The sequence below is a fragment of the Centropristis striata genome, chromosome 2, assembly GCF_030273125.1.
Source record: "Centropristis striata isolate RG_2023a ecotype Rhode Island chromosome 2, C.striata_1.0, whole genome shotgun sequence".
Lineage (NCBI taxonomy): Eukaryota > Metazoa > Chordata > Actinopteri > Perciformes > Serranidae > Centropristis > Centropristis striata.
In genome coordinates this window covers 31,247,504-31,268,854 of record NC_081518.1, presented here as the reverse complement: position 1 = coordinate 31,268,854, position 21,351 = coordinate 31,247,504, and the positions used below count along the sequence as shown (strand labels likewise).

Here is a 21,351-nt window from a genome sequence, read left to right as displayed (position 1 = left end):
AGATGACAGAGGTAGAGCTAAATCCAGGCAAACACATCCGTGCATACATAACGATTTGTGGTTTATATTGTAGTGAAGGCAGCTGGTGTGTTTTAAAGGAATAAGACCTGAGGTTGTTCTGGGAAAAAACACACACACACACACGCTGGGAAGATCTGAGACACATGTTAGGGTTCATCCAAACGCAGCAGGGGATGCTTAAAGCAATAAACAGTTGCTTGTATGTGTCTTTTTGTGCGCAGGTAGGCACGTCTGTATTTGTGTGTGCATCTATGTACTTTACACAAAAGCAAAATGATATTGTTTTTCAAGGCATGAAGCTCACCTTTGCAATGAGGCTTAGTGGTTCTTGGCAGGAAGGTGGCAGTGGTGATGTCATTTCCTGCACCTCCTGTTGCAGATACAACTCTAACATGGATGCCAGCTGAGATAGGCCTTGTTTCTTCTGCTCACACATAGAACTCAGGTCTGTAAAAAAAAAAAAAGATTTCTCTTTGACACTGACAGACAGACTGTCAGACAGACAGAAATACCTCGTTGTTATGTTCTGAATAGAGCTTAAGTATCGTAGAGAACGGGGCGTTCCCGGTGGCACACCTGGTAGAGCGCACAAGCAGGCAGCCCTTCCCCACATGTCTTCCTCGCTGTCTCCCCCCTTCACTCTGCATATCTGTCTACTATCAATAAAGCTACAAAATGCCCCAAAAAATATATTTTTAAAAGAAAAAAGTATCGTTGAGAAAACAAACGTTTCTTTTTTTATTACTGCACTGGCATTAGACTCAAGCAAAACACACACACACTTTCTGTGTGTATAAGCTACTGTAACCCAGAGTTGAATTCCTTGTATGCATTGGCCAATAAAGTTGGGTTTGATGTTCACACACACACAAGCTCTTAAAGAAGAGACTTACGTGATTCATGCTCCTCCAAAGTGTAGAGCTCTTCACTGCCACTCTTTGATGGACTTAACTATAAAGAAAAAGGAAGAATTAGCATGTTATTATAGTTTTATAGAATTATCTTTGTTGCATTATACATTATGTGCGGCAATCCCTGAAGCATATTGTTGTGGTGGGATGAAAAGGTGAACGTCTCAGGCAGTAAGAAAAGCTGCTAAACAAAAGATAAAAGGTATGAGTAGACTTTTTTATTGCGTCTTTCTTCAACAGTGAGAAACTCCAGAAACATACCACGGCAAAGATGAGTCTTCCAGCCAGACGGACTGAGTCAGTGGGAATTCTGGGTAGGAGGCTGTGCAGACATTTACACTCTCTTTTATGTCCAGACCATGCTCGTTTCTGCAGGAGATAGACATTTCAGCAAATTGGCACACAGACACACACACTTTTAAACGAATGCACATACACACACTATACCTGGCAAGTGAGATTGCAGTAGCGAGCCATCTTGCACTGAGAACACCGCAACAAGGTCTCATGTCTAGACAGAAGAAGAGAAACAAAGATGAGTTAATTCTGCACAGACTGAGAACTGAACTTGAGTGAATGACTTGATGAATCTGTAACTGATTAAATTTACAAAATTATTCAAAGTTATTATCAAAAATCTCTCAAGGCCAGATATAGAAAAATGATACAAGTGAATGACTCAGTGAGCTTGAACGGGTCAAACTTTCATCGTTCTGTTACATCATTTTAGTGTTTGAATAAAAACTGTTCCACTGCTCCACACACAAAAATAGTTTGCTCACATTTAAGATGCTACACAGCCAAACATTATGCACATATCTACTCAAGCATCCTTATGGTGTTGCAATTGTTGTGACCTTTTCCCATGCAGCAACCTTGTCTATCCTTTTCTATTTGCTATAATAAAGTGACTGTGCGCATCCATTATGTCATTTTATCTACCTACCCATCTTCTTTTAGATTGTCTAAGAGCAATACATTAGGTACACTCTCCTCACTGCCACAGCCTGTTAGTGTCACAGCAACTTGCATGTGTTTGCTGTACGTGTCCACTTGTGGTGTTTATGTCTGTTTTTATGTGTGTATGTGTGCGTTTTCTGCCTCCAAGGTCTGCTGTGTTTCTCAGAGTGACACTGCTGTCCTTTCCAGTTTGCCTGTCAGTCTGATAACAAGCCGGGGCACAGCAGTGTCTGTCTGCTTCACGCAGCCAATTACAGTCAGTAGAGAGAGCGACACCAAAACACACACACAAGACATGATGTGAGTCACAGCAAATCTATCGGAGTGTGTCGTCTATCTAGTGTGCTTGAGAGTGTGTGTGTTATGCAGATATTATCCCGCTCGATTATATACACAAGTATTGAGCTTATTATGGCTTTCTTTAAAATTTTCTTTTTCTTTTCTTTTTTGCCTTTGTTCAAAAGTAGAGATTGACTCAATGATTGATCACTGATTTGGTCTTTAAAGGCAGAATGAGTAGGACTTGTCTGTGGCTGTTTGTGAACACAACGTTCAGAGTTGGCCCTCTTCCCTAGCTCCAAGAACTTAGCCAGCGATTTTAGCGATCTTCAGTTTAGCTAGCTAATTCAAATAGAATTTGTGTCCAGACCATCGACGGTATAAAAGCAATGAAGGTAGTCAATGTGAAGTCACTCATTGGTTTGCAGACTACAGTTTTGTAGCCTCAGGATTGGTATTTTGGCCGTCTCCATCTTAGGTTTTTTGGGGACCAGCACATGCATAGAATGGTTTGGCAGCTGGAAAGATGCTATGTCATCAGCTAACAGCTAACAAGACATTCTTAAGCAACCAAAGTGTCACAATGAAGTTTGATGAACTGAAAACACACTGTGAAAGGGTAAAAGTTTGAAGACAAAAAAACACACTGTGGTAGCAACCTATAAATCATAAGGTTGCGTTCTAAAGCATACTCTGCTGAATGGCACAATAATTTACAATATGACCATCATGCTGTATTGAACAAGACTTCAAACCTACATTAAAACCTAAACTCATCATGAGAATGTTTACTGAGGTCATAAATCAAGTGAGCTGTAGGGTCATTTTTTCATACACCTCTATACAATAAGAATTATTTTTGTAACCAGTGCAGTCGCCGCCTCCTGATGGCCATTAGAAAGAATGCAAACATACACATTCACTTTGGCTTCACTTTTCAGTTCTGATGTTGCTGCTTGGACCAGAAATGAGAATTTAGCAAACAATAGTGCTATCTGTGTTTATGTAACATTAATTAAGTCTAACATAGTTGCCATTTTGGAATTCCCAATTCTGACAACAGTGGAAGTGTGGACTCTTTTCATCTCTTTATTTCTTGCACCAAATTATGGAGAGTAGTCTCAGTATTGGTATCAATAAAATTCCTTATTTCACCTCTGTAAGAACAACAGATTGTGGGACTGCGTGTCCATACAGCTTGATGATGACACTTTATATGTGAGGCATATCTGCCAGATGATCAGACTGATAACTATGATTTGATCTTATTAAAATGTTTATACTTTTTGTCTGAAAGTCTCTGCAGTGTAGATGCCCAAGTATAAACCACCTTGGCACCTTGTAGTGTTGTGTGTGAAGTATTTCTCTGCATTGCTAGCTTCATTCCAACCTTTGAGTGAAAATGCAGAGGAGCCTGAGGCTTGTTTGGCATTAGCTCATTTACAGTAAGAAGTCACTCTGTGTGCTTTATCATAAGATAAATGATAAAGTGAGGGAGAGAAAATGATAAAATAATGCTAATTACATCTGACAATGGATGGTATTATGAGCTTCCACACACAAAGTGAGGTAATGGAGAACATGCTGTGATGGACATAAATACATTAGCCCAGGGCTTATCGTACTGAATGTGGGACGTTTGATTAGATTGGACATAGTTCTGAATGCTGTAGATGACATTATAAAAACCTTTAAGGCAAAATCAGACATGTAATATGAACACACACTCACTCACTCACACAGTGTAAGTCTGACAGAAGGCTGTTGCCTGTCAACATTAGCGTCAGAAGTTAAATGTTTCCTCTGACTGTTTATCAATGCATGACCAGGCTGGACTGTTGTGTTTGGCTCCGGGCCCCACATGGGCTTCAACAAGTTTCCAAATTACACTCCTCTGTTCTGTTCTCTCCTCCTCACCCCCTTAGATTCTGTGATTTACAGCTTCCCTCTCCACCCTTACCTCTTGTTATGCTGCTGTGTCTTATTTGTGATGACCCTTCCACTGGTTAAATTTATAGTCTCACCCTGGGACACAGGTTCATGAAAACACAGCTATTCTTGTCACGTTGAGCCCAAACAGAAACAGGGAAGCCACCCACAGTTTAACTAACACATGCCTGCAGAATGAGACACAGCAATAACAACAGATAGGAGCAGAGCAGACCTAAACACAGTTGATGTGTTGAAGCTGCACAGAACCTGGCTGAGAAAATAACTTAGACACTAAGAGGTTTGTCACGTCACACGTCGCCAGCCGCAGGAAGTCCATCCATCTTCCATGAAACCAGGGAAGGAAGGCTGATGCTGACCACCACACCATGTTAAGTTTTATTCTTGTTCCCCTGTTGTGGGAAATGTTGCCCCTCAAGAGGAGATCACATGCTAGAAGAGCTATTTACTGTTTTTATGCATATGCTGTTTTCACATCAGTTACAGTAGATTTCCATGGCTTCCACAATCTGGTAAATATATTAAAAATATAATTCATCGTAAACATGGGATCCCAAAGAAATACCATATCTTTATATCAAGGAGCCACAATTCTCAACTACTGTAATGTTGTGTGGATCAATGCTGAGGTAGCGTTAAAGCAAAAAGAGCTGGATATAAAATAATACATTTTGTATAAATGGTAATGCAATGTTTATACTACTGAAGATATAGTGTAAGTTTTCTCTGTGTCCTTTGTCTGTTAGCAAGATATATCTTATATCTAAAAGTAATTAGTGAATTCATAAATAAGCATTGGTTTAAAAAAAGAGAGAAAAAGGCCATGAATAAATGCTGCAACTCTTAAGAACAACATCTGAAGCTGTGGGTTTGATCATAACTGAAACCTAGGTCTTAACAAAGTAATGATTAATAACACTTATGAGTAATCCAGAGCAACAATATGTTTAAAACAGCATGATTAGATTGTACCATCGCTAAATAAGTATCCAACAATATATATAGAATATATATAACAATGTAAGTACCTTAAGTAAACGTTGTTGCTGGTACTTTTGTACTTTAACTTCAGTAAGTATTTAATGCAATGATTTGAAGTCATCACGGTAAGAAGTAGGAATGTTGCCATGATTGCGATATGCTTTTTTTTTTATCATATAAAAAGTATACCGGTATTATCGTGAACAGTACGATATGTCACACCCCATCTCAACAAGAGCTTTAAAGGTGCATGCTCCATTAGAGTGTGTAGATGCTGCACTAGTTAAGTAAATAATACATTTGACTGTGTATCATCAGCCAAAATGTAATTCTCAAAAACATAATAATATAAATTTCCCATTATCAGACTGCAGCCGTTTTATTATTACATTATATCGTAACATAATTTAATGGGTAATCTGATTATATATGCCACAAGTCAACAGAAACTTGAATTCCCCATACTGTTTATTGAAATATACCCCAGGCTATTGTAGGCAATGCTGCAAATCAAACAGCAGGAGAGTTTTATGGCAGTATTGAGTTCACAGGACTTCTGCATCAATGAAATTAAGTAATTTGGTTTGCCAGCAATCTAATTCAGTGGACTGGCCAAAAACATCCCATTATTAGTACAGTTTCTCAAATTGAGTTACTGTACAAAAATATGTACTATATTAACATAGCAAATCAATACCCGTGCGTATAGAAACAGACAAAGTCCAATACTGTATATGCAGCTACAAAGTCACATTAATGCACAGTTGCACCAAAGCAACTGTTGTTATGGAGACTGCCTCCAGGCTGATAAGCACTCAGTGTTTCCAAGGTATACACTCAAACACACACACACACACACACACACACACACACACAGTATAAGAGTACATCACTGTGTAGATATTGGCCACATGACTCCAGTACTCCAGCAGAACTGCAGAGGTTTTATCTTGGCTCAACATAATTGAATATTTCCTCTCAGGACTGTACATGTGAAAACAAATATTTCTGCACTTCTTTAATTGCAAGGATGAGAATGGCACAGTAGAAATGTGACACGGTGATGTTGGTTGCTGGCAAAATCTCTCCAATTTGCCATTTGATTTCAAGGCCATATGAAATATCAAACTTTATCATATTATAATAGTAACATATTTCATATCAACAGTTCAGCCAACTGTTCAGCTGACTGTTTCTTTCTGAATCCCAGATGACTTACAGTAAGCAAACACCCACACACATTCTGTACATTTCACACACATTATTTCTTGAGTTAAACACACAGAGACGACTCTTTTCGGGCCTCTAGGCAATAACCAACACAATTTCAGAGCATACGCTTCTATAAACAGTACATACAGTATGATACATCCCATAGTCCAAATATAGATGTGGACAATAACAACAGAGTAAAATGGATCAAAATAAACCAGAGAAGACAGCAAAATAGATATAAACTATCTCATATTTTGTCAGTTCATTAGTATGCAAAAGAACAATGTTTTCTTGTTAAATAAGAATACTCATTTTCATATAAAGCATATGATTTCTGCCATGAAGCACATCTGACACGTTCAACCATGTTCTCTTATTATCTTCCCTCTTTTCCTCTGTCATCTCCCTCCCTCTCCTCATCCCTTTCTTTTCCTTTCACTTTCTTCACGCTGCCTTTTTTCCTGCCCTTCTTCCCCCTCTCTGTCAGATGTTGTGTGAAGTGATGGTCTTCTGGATGGCAGGTCCATGGTTGGACTGCAGGCACAGACGCAAAACTCATGAATAACATTAGATGGGATCATTAAGAACATGCAGAAGGCTGAATTAAAAAATAAGACTAGCTCTCTCTCTCTCTCTCTCTGAAGCCCTCCTCTCCCTCTCAATGTCATACTCTCTTATTTTGTTCTTTTTCCTATTTTTCCCACTTCAACAGTCATTGGCTCTTCTCTCTTTTATGCTTTCATCCTAAAAAAACATATCTAACATCTACACACTTAAAAATCTGTTTTAGTATATCATTTAAAAATTGGATTTTTGACTGATGGTTTGAAAAATAATGATGAATCAATCATGGACTTTATGGACTAGATAACCCATACATTAACCAATAAAGTGGATAACTGAAAGCCAATAAATACAACAAAACGGCCAGGTATCACCAAATGGTGTATCAAAAGCATGCACATCTCTTAAGTCATTTTGTGCATTTTGCATGTCATTTTGTGCTGAAGCAATATTATGCGCTCAGAGCCAGTGCTCCACAAATCAGGGTATGTAGTATAAAGAGTGAGAAAGTTTGCATAAGGAGGAGGTCTGGGTAGATGAACGGGTCAAACAAACAAATTCATTTTTACACAGGAGACTGATGTTTGTGTCCCATGTGAAACCAAAATTCAACTTTGTATTATTTATGTAGACTAATTAATGGAACAAGCGTACTTATTTCAACCCAAACCATGATTTCCAAACTGTGAAGTTTAGAATGAGAACAAGGCCTGCAAAAATGTCATACCAAGACAAGTGAAATGTCTTTAAAAGTGGCGTTCTGTTTGTACGCCTTCCAATCATACATTAAACATAAGATTGTTAACTGCAAAAGAAAGAAAATGTTATTTTTTTCTAATTAAACAAAAAAAGTATCTTCCTCTAAATAAGCTTTCAATAGGCTTTTTCTCCGTTACATTAAAAAATGAAACAGCACGCAAAGCAATGTCTTGAAAATATTTCAACTGAAATGAGCAGGTTTGACCATGGAGATGTGAGACAGCTGGCTTGACTATAGCAGATATCTTCAGCTATCTGGTTGAATCGCATGGTAAGAGGCACAATCACATTTACTGTATATATGAATTATATAAACTTACCATAATATCAGTGCCCTACAGCCATTAACTCTTTTTACCAGTGGCTTTGTGAGGTTTGTAGTCCAGTATCCAATATAAAACTCTTCACTGCTCCCTATGCTCCAAATTCCTCATCCCAGTTTTTATGCTTTTCCTTTTAACCAGCACTTCCCCCGCTGCTTTTCTCTCATGCATATATACTAGTACTACTGACTGCCACACATCATAACATTTGGATGTATAGTTGGTAAAGTTAGCCCCATGTGTCACCTTATTTGCCATGGTTTTTGAGCTGGCCACAACAAAGAGACAAGTAACTCAGGTAATGAGACAGTTTTTACTTTTACTATATTTTTTTCTTTTCTCTTAATCAAAACAAATATGTATGTTTTTTTACCTTGCAAATTAGCAAATTCCTAAATGTCCAATATGCAATCATTACCTCCTGCAAAGGTGTTGTTTTTTCAAAGAAAAAGGAGGTTTGCAGGGACATATATGATGTGACTGAAATGAGGAAGGTAATCATCAAGAAGCACTAAAGAAGAGACAAAACAAAAAGAGTAAAAGGCATAAAAACTGTCACCAGGCAGCGGAGGAAGTGACTGAAAGCTGCTTGTTTTCTGCATTGATATGCAATATGTGTGCGCTCACATGTGTGTATATGTGGCCAATTTTGTAAAGTCTATGCTATCAGACACCTAATTAGGCCTACCTCAGCATGTCTATGTTGGCGTGTGTGTGTGTGTGTGTGTGTGTGTGTGTGTGTAGAATGGTAATTAATTTCCCATGAGTATTGACTGTGCTGCAGAGAGATTTAGTTCTGTGTTGTGTTTGTGTATGTTAATAATTAGTGGGGTCCTCTTTTCTGGGCTGTCCGGTCGTGCCTGAGTGAATTTTCTCATTTCCAGGCTGAGTAGCCAACACAGAATGGTACCACTCACTCCCACATGACAGTTAATGGTGTGTCAGTATATGTAAAGATAGTAAATCACATAAATCAACTGCAACATTCCCAATGCTTTCACAATGGTTGAAGAATACTACAGAACTAGAACTGCACTATAGAGAAACCTGTGCCATTTCTAGTTCGATGATGCTTCCAACTTAGCTCTTCCTCCTGCAGCAATTCCAGCACAAACTCTCTCTTTTCCAGCACTGTTACTGCAGTGTATTACACAGTAAATGTGACAGAATATAAGCATGAGCATTCAACAAATGAGCTACCTAAAGTGACACTACTGCCATCTAGTGTTGCATCTATGCTGCAATAGTCCGGTCTACACAGAACTGAACCACTCAGGGCGCTGCAGGCATCCACAGCAACAACAGCACATCAACACTGGCATGTAAAGCACTGCTGCCAGTGCATCTGAGTGAGCATGACTGAGAGTGTGAGTGTGTGTGTTTGTCAGAGAGAGAGAGAGAGAGAGAGAGAGAGAGAGAGAGAGAGAGAGAGAGAGAGAGAGAGAGAGAGAGAGAGAGAGAGAGAGAGAGAGAGAGAGAGAGAGAGAGAGAGAGAGAGAGAGAGAGAGAGAGAGAGAGAGAGAGAGAGAGAGAGAGAGAGAGAGAGAGAGAGAGTTGCCAGCTGTGTTGCATCCATAGCCATCCTGGAACCCTTGCTGAGTTTGTTAATGGTTGTTTAGAAGATGATTCATTGACACCTGGGGGGACTCATATGGGACAAATCTCCTTATGGCTTTATTATCATGATGATGAGAGTACATGCACAGACAGTACATGCAAACACGCACAAGCAACATAGCCTCAAGGGAAAATCTACTCTTGAGAAGAAAAGGGTTTTTTTTTCTTCTCTTTTTTGCATTAGCCCCTATCAGAAAGTGAAAGGAAACCATAGACCCGTTTTTTTTAGGGAGGGACACAGGATCTTTAGAGGGAGACCGCAGGTCAACAGTAGATGCCACATAGGGTGGTGTACATCACCTGAATACTGGGAACCTGAAGATTAATTAGACATGCAAGCCATGCAAGTCTGTAATAATCTTAAGTATTATTAGAGAAAGATATGCGTTGGACCTCTTCCATGCAGTGTTTTGAAGCTAATCACAAGAATTTTAAAAGATATCCTGAAACGTGCTTGAGCCTCGGATTATACCAGGAGAAATATGAGCAGATCTGGTTTGATAACAGTCAAAAGCCTCACGGTTAAATTTTGAACAAGGAGAATTTAAATTTGACTGAGTTATTCATGTAAAAAGATGATCATCTCACCGGGTCATTATAAAGACATAAAATACTTTCTTGGTGCCCTAGAATACAACAATAGATTCCTGAGATAAAAGAGTCAGTTTTGTGATATGGTGATTGAAAAATCAAAAAACTCTGAAATACAGACACTAGACACAATCTCCACTAACAGCTGAGAATAACGATCACAACCAGTAATTACATTTTCTGTCTTATCAATATTTACCTGTGGAGAGAGACCTCAGCCAGATTGATCATAGACAACTGCACAATGAGTAAATGGAAGACAGAAATCATATGTTCATAGTTTTTTTCTCAGACGTCATTCAGAAAACTAATCCTTTAAACATAAGGCTTTAATTATGTTTTGTTTTTTAACTCTAGGTTTGAGACATTTACAAGTAACAGATGCACTGTGTAAGATCAGTGGAATAATGGGAATCCACAGGGCGCTTTTTCGGTTTATCCAAATTTATACTGGGAATAAACACACACAGATCAACACTGAAAAATACACTGACTTAATTGTTACACTAAGCCGAACCTCAGAAAAATTCCTCCCAGGAGAACCATCTTAATTTTTTTTTGGAATACCAAGCATTTACACATATGAGGAGCCATGCTCCCAGTGTACAGCAAATCACTTTGGTTGCAAATGATACAGCTGTGCATGTGTGTGTGTTTTGCCAACACCAAGATGTTTTCAGACACCTGGGTATCCAACTCCAGGAGGCAGGGAAAACTAGAGGGAGATGGAGAACAGAGGGGAGGAGGGGGAGGTGGAGGAGAGAGAAGCAGATGCAAGCAAAATAATCTACATCAGGAATGAGGCAGGGAGAGCAAGCGGAGGCAGGTGGGACAAAAAAATGTAACTAAACAATGAGGGATGAGGAGATGGTGGAGAAGAAGGCTGAAGAAAAACAGCGAGAATGAGAAGAGAAGGAAAGCAGATGGGAAGAAAAAGTGTGAAAACAGGGGAGGAAGACATAGATGTCAGAAGTAGCAGATGGGAGGATAAATCGAGAGGAGGAAACAAGGGAAAGGAGGAGGAGGAGTGCTGACTCGACTTTTGAACTATTTCCCTCCTCTCATCTGCTGCAGCTCCTCTTTCTGTCTGCTCTTCTAACTGCATCTCAAGTCGTGATCTGTATGCTTCATATACCACTGCAACCTCTTATCAGTGTGTGTGTGTGTGTGTGTGTGTGTGTGTGTGTGTGTGCATGCGTGCAAGCGAGAAAAAGGGGGAGAACAGAGTGTATGGCTATGCTTATGATGAAACGTGTGCAAACTAGTGTGCATGAGTAAGAGAGATGGGGTGGATGTTTGAAGAAGACTCATGAAGGATTTGTGCCAGAAGATAAAGAGACAGAGAATGCCCTGAGAAAAGAACTGTATTCAAACATAATGCAGTGTGAGTGAAAAATTACGTAGAAAATATGCACATCAGCGAAGAGTTTTCGAAAGGTGTCTTAAAAAAATTTAAGCAAATTTGATACAAAATGAATGAAAAGATGAGTTAGAGCACAAATGAAAACATTCAGGCATCTTACCTCCTATACACCGTCTCCTCCTCCTTTCCACTGCTTGACTGAGTACTAAGTGCGAGTCATTTAAACTGAAACTCAAATCATACGGGAACAACAGCCGCTGCAGGGGCTATATCCCTTCATCCACCATTCCAAATAAAAGGTTGTCTGTCAATCTTAACGTACTCCCTGCAAAAAAATGTGCTTTCATAGACAATAAATTCATAACTCTACCAATAGCTCTTTTCAATGACAATGTTGGACTCAGTGGTTGATGATAGCCATTGGTGATAGATTATGGCACCGTCCATTGGCCCAACCCTAATCCTTGTACCAGATAACAGATATCTGGGCAAAAACTTCCTCTTCTATGCGCCGGTCATTGTTTACGGTCTGATTAGCATCTTGAGACACGACAATGGAGTTGGAATTGAGAGACTACTTCTACCTCTGGATTGTTTCTTTATTTGAATGTTAATGCAGTTAAATAATTAAATACATTGGCATCTATTGATAGCTAATATATGGCATTTTGACCGATGCGTTCTTTTGCACTTCAAAATGACAACAGATGCCTGCTCAGAGGTGATTGGTCAATACTAAAGACTATATTTTTATTTAGTGTCAAAACTTCAATCCACACTCTCCCACCCTCTTTTCATGAGGGTCTCTCCTTTCGACTAGCCTAGCAGGTGAAAAAATACTATGCTAACTGGGTAAATAACAGCTCTTACATTGAAGGACCCTAAGACTTTTGCATATATGACAATAGTTCAAATTCCAAGAATCTAGACCTGTGACTAGTAATACTCAACCTATTCATCTGCCAGTCTTGTATTTTCTCTTCATGCTGTGTTTACCCAAACTAGGACCTATTTTCTGTTAATTTTTTTTTTTTGTGTCAGTATTCGTCTCAGTGTTTCTTATTGCTCAGTCATAAAATTGTGTAACCTTGTTAGTATTCGATGGTCTCTTAGCTCTTACATTGCCACATGACGTTTCTGATGTTTTGTTGTTTCTGTTTGATAAAAAAAAAAAAAAAAAAAACTACTGATGACAAAAACTATAAATACTGAATTAAATATTTTTTTGTTGTGTTTGTACAAGTGCAGATTCCCTCTAACAGGCATTAACATCCAACTGAAATTGGAACAAAACTCTCGAGTCAACATCTTGTCAATATTTTCTATGTTCTTTGAAATATTGAAGACCCTTTGGAAATTAGTTTAACCAACTTTCAATCAAAAGTTATTCTCTAAAAATAAGACAGAACTTTTAGATGTTTTGTTTTTGTTGTTTGCACTGTTCTGCAGTGTGAGTGTGTTTGTGCATGTTTGTGCTTCTGTGTGGTCCAAAGAGACAGTGAGTGAGAGATTGGTGTCAAATATAAAGACTTTATCTGACAGAGATAATGTCACCCTGCTCCCCTCGCCACAAACACAAACACACACACACGCACACACACGACCTGACAGCCAAAAGTAACACATCTAAGTTCTTCTTTGGTCTGTCAAAACCAGAGAAAAAAATCATCAAAGTGTGTGTGTGTGTGTATGTGTGTGCGCGTGCGTGCGTGCGTGCGTGCGTGCATGCGTGTGTGTGTGTGTGTGTGTGTGTGTGTGTTTGAAGTGTTATCTGTCCAACAGAGACTGCATGTCAGCTCTCTTCTACCTCTATCTTTCTCTGGAACTTCGTCTTCTTCCTCTCACAGTTTCAATGCAAACATTGAAGTGTCACAGTCACTGTGGATTCAGTCTGTCAGGTTGTATGTTTATACATTTTCAGAACATTTTAAACAGTTTAATCAACAGCTTTTTTTATCTGAGTTTTAAAAACACAAGCCTAGACTAAAGTTTTGCCTTGCAAGGCTCAGCATTGGTGCCTGATGATGGAAAACCAAACTGCGTCTTAAGCCTGGCGCATACTAGGAGGTTAACCAATTATTAAAATGTGGAAGACCATGGATATAACAACACATTTCAGAGATTTTTAATGTTTCAATTTTCAGAAAACCAAACTGTCCCAAACTGGACCAAAAACCGTCCACATTATCCTCTAGTTTGGGGCTAGTATGACTCTTAATTTCTTTCTGAACTGTGTTGCAGTGATGTAACTCACAGTACCAATCATAATCAGGAATACAAAATGATGGAAGCGAGGCTACAGTCCACAGCCCACAACCCTCATCTGACACACTGCTCTGACGTGCGCTTCTTTTGTTTCCCCTCCAGCTGCCTTGATGTGCAGTTTGCAACATGTTTCAGCCTTAAATGAGTCTCAAACGTTATGTTTCCATTTGATCATCAACATCATGAGCGGATGCCTCAGTGTCCACATAAAACATAAAACACAAGCATAAAACACAACTGGTATGTGACATCATCAGACAGGTGGGATGTTTAGTTATTGATATATGTACATTTAGACACAGAGCTCCAAAGGCACGAGACACCCAATAAAAACACTTTACTGCTGATTAATGGACTTCAGACACACAGAATTAGCTCCAACACACTGATGTGGTGTTTTCTAATTAATTAGAAAGGAGTAGATGCATTTCGAACACTGCCTCACTTTGTAATTTTGCTTTTTGAAATGTTTAGAAATTCTAATCTGATGCTAAAAAAAATGTCTCTTTCTCTTTCTTTGTTCATCTATTATCTCTCCTCACCTCCTCTTTGCTCCCTGTGAGTCTGAGATCCTCTAATGGTCGTTTGTTTGTTGACCTCTGGCGATTTGAACCCTGCTGAGCCATGTGTGTGTTTCTCTGTGTATTTGTACGTGTGTGTGTGTGTGTGTATACTGCCTCAGTATTTATCATTCATTACTTACGTACAGCCTTCAAGGGCTGTAATTAACTTCAGCTTTGATGCCCCCCCCCACCTGCTCATTTCCTGCACACACACACACACACGCACACACAAAGATACAGTACATCTCTCGTGTTGTTCTTGTAATGAGTTACAGGCACACAAATAAATGCACTCTCACAGATCCACACATTCCTCAACAGTCAGTCATGCTGTGAGACTAATTGTGCTTTAGTGAAAACAGGAAAACACACATCACATCTCTGAGACCAATCTCTGCCTTTGGCTCTGTGTGTGTGTGTGTGTGTGTGTGTGACACCACACACACCAACACAACTTACAGACCTCATGCTGATATCCAATCAATAAAAGATGTGCAAAAGACTTTTGAGACACTGAGGTTGACGAGTGTCACAGCCACAAGGCGAGCACATGTAGCCATGACACTTATTCAATATCTCAAAAACATGATCATACTCTGTACAACATGGCCTCTGATACACACACACACACACACACACACACACACACCTCACACACACACAAACACACACACACACACAAACCCCAAGCACATAGAAAAATAATGGAATTCAGTGGCGACAAAAACACTTTCATTTATTATTGATTTCTGTTGTTATAACTATATCTTCCTGTGTGAGTGGATGAATTTGTTTTGAGATATTACTGAGATGTTATGACGTTGCGGCTTGTAGCCAGCAGTCCTAAAACCGTGTGTGTAGTATTTCAATGTGGACCAAAGTGGTCAACAATATGATCAACAAACTGACCATCGGATCATTAATGTATTATAATAACAACTTGATTCTGTATACCAAGGTGGTGCAAAATGAGTCCAATAAGAATTGTTGAACCAGTACATGCACCAGAAAGAGTTTTCAGCTTCCCAGTTTGTGTCCCACTGAATATGTGCAGTTGTGTTTCTTCTGCTGGCCCCGTCCACGAGTTACCACTTGACTCATCATGTCGACAGTTTTACAGACGTCTCTTCTTATAATTGGAGGATTTTTTGCTGCAATACAGCGAGTGGTGATTGGAAAAATTTGCCTGCAAGGCTGAGCGGCAGTGCCATATCCAGTTCTTATTATACATCCATGTGACAGAGCCATCCGTAGAGCCATGATGCTAGCATGGCTGGACATGACTTGAAAATAATGTTCCCGTTAAAATCAGATAGACGGACGCAACTTAACAAGTTAACAACAGCTGTTTTTTTAGGGGTGGCATTATTAGTTGAACAACGGAGCTACTTTCATACACCATATCAGCACAAAGTGCATTATGACTACCAGGCAATATTGTGGCAACTTCAGTTTACTATAGTATTACCCAAGTGCACATCAGCTGACTGATACATGTTAATCTTGCCTCACAGTCATTTTAAATGACTGGCAGTCTGTGAGGGGAGCAGCTGGAGGAATAAATTCAAATTGCATAGAATAAACAATACTGCCCTGCAGTGACTTCATGTAGCTTTTGTTGCTATTCTTTAGACAAAAATACTAAGCTTACATTCTAGTGATTGACAGAGGAAACACAGCAGTAGCAGCAGCAGCAAATATCAACTACTACTGTCCACAGCAGCTTTCTCAGAGGCGCTTCAATAGTTGAGGATAAATAATTAATAACTGCATTATGGTGAAGTGGATTTTGTTCAGAGTGACATGAACTGAGCACTGACTGGGGATGCGGTTTAATAACTACTAAGGTAACAGAGACTTGTTGTTTGCCAACTGAGACAGTGATGTAATAGACACCCAGTGAAGGGATCTGTCCAGCTACAATGACCTTTCTACTGTCTTTGTTTACCCAGCACACACTCCACTCCAACATAATGTATATGTACTAACCCCAACAAAACATGTACATACACATGCAGCAGATATCTAGTATGAGTCATCCTCAGGCAACATGCACAAAGCATTTCTGATATTGAATCTGTCGACCCAAAACCAGTCCAGAAGGGCAACTATTGACCATTTTCATTACTTCTGTTTAAATAATTATTTCTTTATTTGCACACTGAGATTGGCCAATATCAGCTGATAAATCGCCTAGCTGATAGATCAGTCGGGCTCCAGTCAAAACAAAACAAATTAGGCCAAAATCAATCTAAACCACTTTTGAAATACTATGTACTACTACTCAATAATATGAAATTGAGAAAACAAGATAATCCTAAAATCCATTTCTCATTTCTCTCATGTCTTATGTACATACTGACAGACTAAGAATCTGACTTTGACTATACATTACACATTGTGATGTATACATCTTAACTTTTTTTTGTGATCAACTTTTTATTGACACCTTTTCAGTAACAGATACATGTGAAATAACAGCAAGCATGACACTTCATGCATGACACTCAAATGGTGTACAAGAACATAGTACAACAAAACTTACCTCCTCTCCCACCCTCCTCCCCGACAACAACCCACCCTGACCCTCCCACTGTTCCCCCAACATACACTTAACACACAAATCCCAATCCACCAATCCACCCCCGCCTGCAGTCTCTAAAACAAAACAAAAAATTTAAAAAAAATAAAAAACTCCACACCTTCCCTACTCACTGCTGGGGATCTAGCTAGTTCCTGTGGTGTCGATGAGGTCATCATGTCTGAAATCTGAGCTGCTGTTGCTCTCCACAGGTTGATAGTTTTGAGTTTTGCTTTGTTAATCCTTGCTGTGGAGAGGTCCAACATCACCACATCCAGAAAGTATAACCACTGCCGAATACTAAGAGAGTGCGGTGGGCACCATCGTTGAGCTATCATTTTCTTAGCTGCTGTTAAGCCAGTTAGCCAGATCTTCCTAACTATGAGTCGTCATTAAGTAGCAAGACAACAGGGTCAACAGGGATTGGGTAATCTATCATGTCTGATATTATTGATGTTATTTTGAGCCTATACATCTTAACTTTCGAGCTCACAATTTTTTTTCCAGTGTGAACAAATGACAGGGCACACCAAACTGTCCACAATAACACAGCGTAAGAAGTGAAGGATGAAGCACATGGAGCCATTAAACAGTGAGCAGTAGCTGCTGAATTTTTACCTCCATGTGAAAATCAAAAGTGGACATGAGCTTCATCTTCCTATTCTCACAGAGGTTATCTGCATTAACTGCTCTCATTAATCATCTCCCATTTGCTACCAAGGCTCATATACATACTGTATATAGCCCTCAGTAATTTACCCTTCATTCACCTTGCAGTGGCTGCACCAGAAACAGCACATACTCTGTCACACTGCAACTCTCCTTACCAGTCTCATTAAATTCCCATACATGTGTTCAGCTTGATGAAGTGGGTTTGGCTACAGCAGCGAAAGCAGCAGTGCTGCTATTAATGATCCAGCTGGACAAATATCACAAGCAAATAAGATGAAAACGTAGATGAATCATTACATCAAGGCAGAAAAAGGCTACACTGTACACTGTACTGTACTGTGCTAAGTCAGTTACTATGCAGAAGGAGTAAGGAAGGGAAATTGAGAACAGATTTCAAATTGTCCCATCCATCGGAAGAGTATTTCTTCGACCATACGAGTTCCCTTTTACAATACCAGTTTGTTTTTTTCTGACAGCTGCACATTGCGAAACAGTGGGCCTCATTTCCCAATCTTTTTTAAAAAATGGCTGGAAACTTGAAACAATAGGGACAGAAAGAAATGGTCCAAAGGGTGGCTTCATTTGTCAGAGAAAGATGACAACAGTGCTGCTTGTAATGTCTGTAAAATGACAAGTTCAAGTAAGGATGGAAAAACTAGCAATATGGTGAAACATCTGTGTTGCATCATGGCTTAAAAACCAGGTTTGCCATATATCTGACAATTACATGTCATTTTTTGTCATTTGGCTGACGCTTTTGTCCAAATCGACTTACATTAAGTGCATTCAACCTGATGTTACAAGCCTTAGACCACAGGAATCAAGTATAACTGTTCAGAGCCAACTGTAACCACTACAGGAGTGCTATACGCAAAAGAGAAGAGCATTTTTTATTTTTATTTTAATTAGGCAACCCTGACTAAACTGAGGTATTGTTGGAAGAGATAGGTCTTCAGCCTGCGGCAGAAGATGTACAGGCTGTCTGAGGTCTGGACCTCGGTGGGGAGCTTGTTCCACCATTTGGGTGCCAGGACAGAGAAAAAGTCTGAAAGTGGTTTTGAGGCAAGTTGACCCATGCAGGGTGGGAGTCACAAGCTGAGCTACTGAGGTTGCGATTGAGGTGGTGTGAGGACATCCACTGGGAGATGTCTGCCAGACATTCAGAGATACGTGCTGCTGTCTGTGTTTCAGACTGGGGAAATTAAAGGATTAGCTGGGTGTCGTCAGCATAGCTATGATAGAAGAAGCCATGCAAGTGGATGAGAGAGCCGAGGGAGTTGGTGGAAACCGAGAAAAGGAGCGGACCAAGGACAGAGCCTTGAGGGACCCCAGTGGTGAGTGGACAGGGTTTTGACACACGAAAGGTCGTTGAAACAGGACTTTAGTAGAGAGAGGGCAGGGCCACATCCACCCAGTTGGTGTAGGGTGGAGATGAGGATCTGATGGTCAACAGTTTCAAAAGCCGCATAAAGGTCAAGTAGGACCACCAAAGATGAGAGAGAAGCCGCTTTCGCATTGTGACAAACTATACACAAGTGTCACTGCCTCCCAACCGAGCAGCACGTCCCCTACTGAGGATAAATATCCTTTTAAATGTTAAAACCTTAAAGAAAACAAATGCTCTACAAATATTCTCTGATTTAATTTTAGACAATGACAGTGGAGCTCTTGCATATCCAAGTCACATGTATTCCTTTTTTAAACTCTGTTCTGACTCAGAGACAATAGAACAGTTGTGCTGATGCTGAAAACCTGTGTCGGCCTACTTTCTCCCCACACAAAAAAATGATCAGCCATCAATAAAGAATCTATAAAGAATCTGATCAATGAGCAGAATTGATAATGGCTTTGGTGTCAAATTTTTTTATTATTTAGAAATAAAAAAAATATACAAAAATTAAATATTGCCAAAAAGAATGTCGTCATCATTGATTTGCAAAATTGTGTTAAGTCTACAATGGTTTAATGCAACCACATATCAGAGAGATAATGCAGCAGCATGCTGCAGTTAATAATATGTCAATATTTCTTCCAGCCCATACATTTACAGACACAGTACATGGCAACCAGGCATACAAATGACTTGCTATAGGCCCCCAGAGCCAAACTGTCTTTCTGGGTCATAATTAACTTTGTGTTAGGAATATGCGCCATTTACAGTAAGTATAATATTAGTAGAAATAATAAAGTTGTAAATAATAAGACAAGGCCTCAAAATTGGGTAATAAAGCAGAATTAGAATATCAGTTGATATTGTGCTTTAACCAGTAGAGCATATTCCCATATACACCAACAATGTTACTATTAATCATATTACCAAAATCCAACACCATAACAATGAACTTTGTAGTAGTTTTGACCTTACACCAAGCCCTTCTACATAAAAATCACCTTGAGGGCAGCTATGTTTTTTCAAGCCATCTTCACCTTAATATTAATGACATTCAGTTCGAGGAAGGTCTACTTGTTTACTTAATAAAACTGCAACCCATGTCTGTGCAGGGGGGAAAACTTCACAGTAAGGTCTGCAGGCCGTCATCTCTAGTTATTTTTGAATAATTGCAATAGTAGAGCAGCTTCAAACAGCCTACTTATCTGCACTTTTGGTTTATCGTAATCTCTGAAACTACAGAGGAGCAATGGCGCCATCTAGTGTCCAGTTGAAGAATATGCATCTAATATTGTACATTCATACACTGTAACTAGCAGTTATAACTCCATAACTGCATAAACTACTTACTGTAGCTGCAACATGCGCTGCACGCAAATACACAGTCACCAACTAATATACCAGATTATATATAAATACTACTACACACTACTACAAACTGCCAGAACATAGAGAGCGAACATGTCGAACGACGTGAGTGTTGTGTTAACTTTATCTACTGAGACATGAGCCACGAACATGTCCTTATTCACTACACTGCCTTCAAACCACCTGCTCTGTAACCTACGCAGGATATGATACTAGCATACTGAGTCGCAGCATGTGTCAGCTGTCTCACCGTGTGAAGCAGTGGTGGCAGACTTCTCGGGACAGTTTGTTGGACACACAGGACGCCAGCGGCTCGGCGACGTACACCAGCTCCCCTCTCTTGACCCTGGCGGTAGCCCGCAGACCGTTGCCTTTTCCCGGGCTGACAAAACGTTCCAGCTTCGGTGCCATGGTCGGTTTTCCCTCCACGCGAACCGAGCAGTGTTTACATCCGTCATCCGTACGACGCACACTTTGCGTCTTGACGTCACACATGAACACGTGGGAATAATATATCACAGCCTGTATCATGTAACCCCCCTCACTCCTTATTTTGCTGTTTGTCTAATATTGCAAAACATGTCAAATATATATATATATATATATATATATATATGTGTGTGTGTGTGTGTGTGTGTGTGTGTGTGTGTGTGTGTGTGTGTGTGTGTGTATCAAGGCAAACTTGTCTCTACTCCCCCTGCAATTTTCTACTGGAGTAAGCTTGTCCCAAACATAGATTGGAAAAAAGTCTGGTACCTACCCCAAAAGTTTATTTTAACTAATAAAACTAAGGGAGTGTCATTTAAACTGCAACATAGATTTTACCCCACGAAAGTGCTGTTACATAAGTTTAAAGTTGACATTGAGGTGGAATGTGGTTTTTGTGATCTGCACCCTGAAACTATTTCACATTTATTTTGGTCTTGTGAGTTTATATACAAACTCTGGAAGGACATTGCCTCGTTTGTTAACACAAAT

At 39.6% G+C, this 21,351-nt stretch overlaps 1 protein-coding gene across 1 annotated transcript in view; it reads right to left on the bottom strand.

The window, feature by feature from the left end:
- smyd3 (SET and MYND domain containing 3) overlaps nucleotides 1-20,823 on the bottom strand; it is a 100,617-nt gene extending 79,794 nt beyond the window's left edge. Inside the window, exons 1-5 of the mRNA XM_059353060.1 lie at nucleotides 20,624-20,823; nucleotides 1,380-1,443; nucleotides 1,194-1,301; nucleotides 915-972; nucleotides 326-468 (exon numbers count right to left, since the gene is read on the bottom strand). Coding sequence (XP_059209043.1) covers nucleotides 326-468; nucleotides 915-972; nucleotides 1,194-1,301; nucleotides 1,380-1,443; nucleotides 20,624-20,784 — 534 coding nt within the window. The 5' untranslated portion in view covers nucleotides 20,785-20,823. The remainder of the gene's footprint in view (nucleotides 1-325; nucleotides 469-914; nucleotides 973-1,193; nucleotides 1,302-1,379; nucleotides 1,444-20,623) is intronic.
- Between the last annotated feature and the right edge of the window lie 528 nt (nucleotides 20,824-21,351).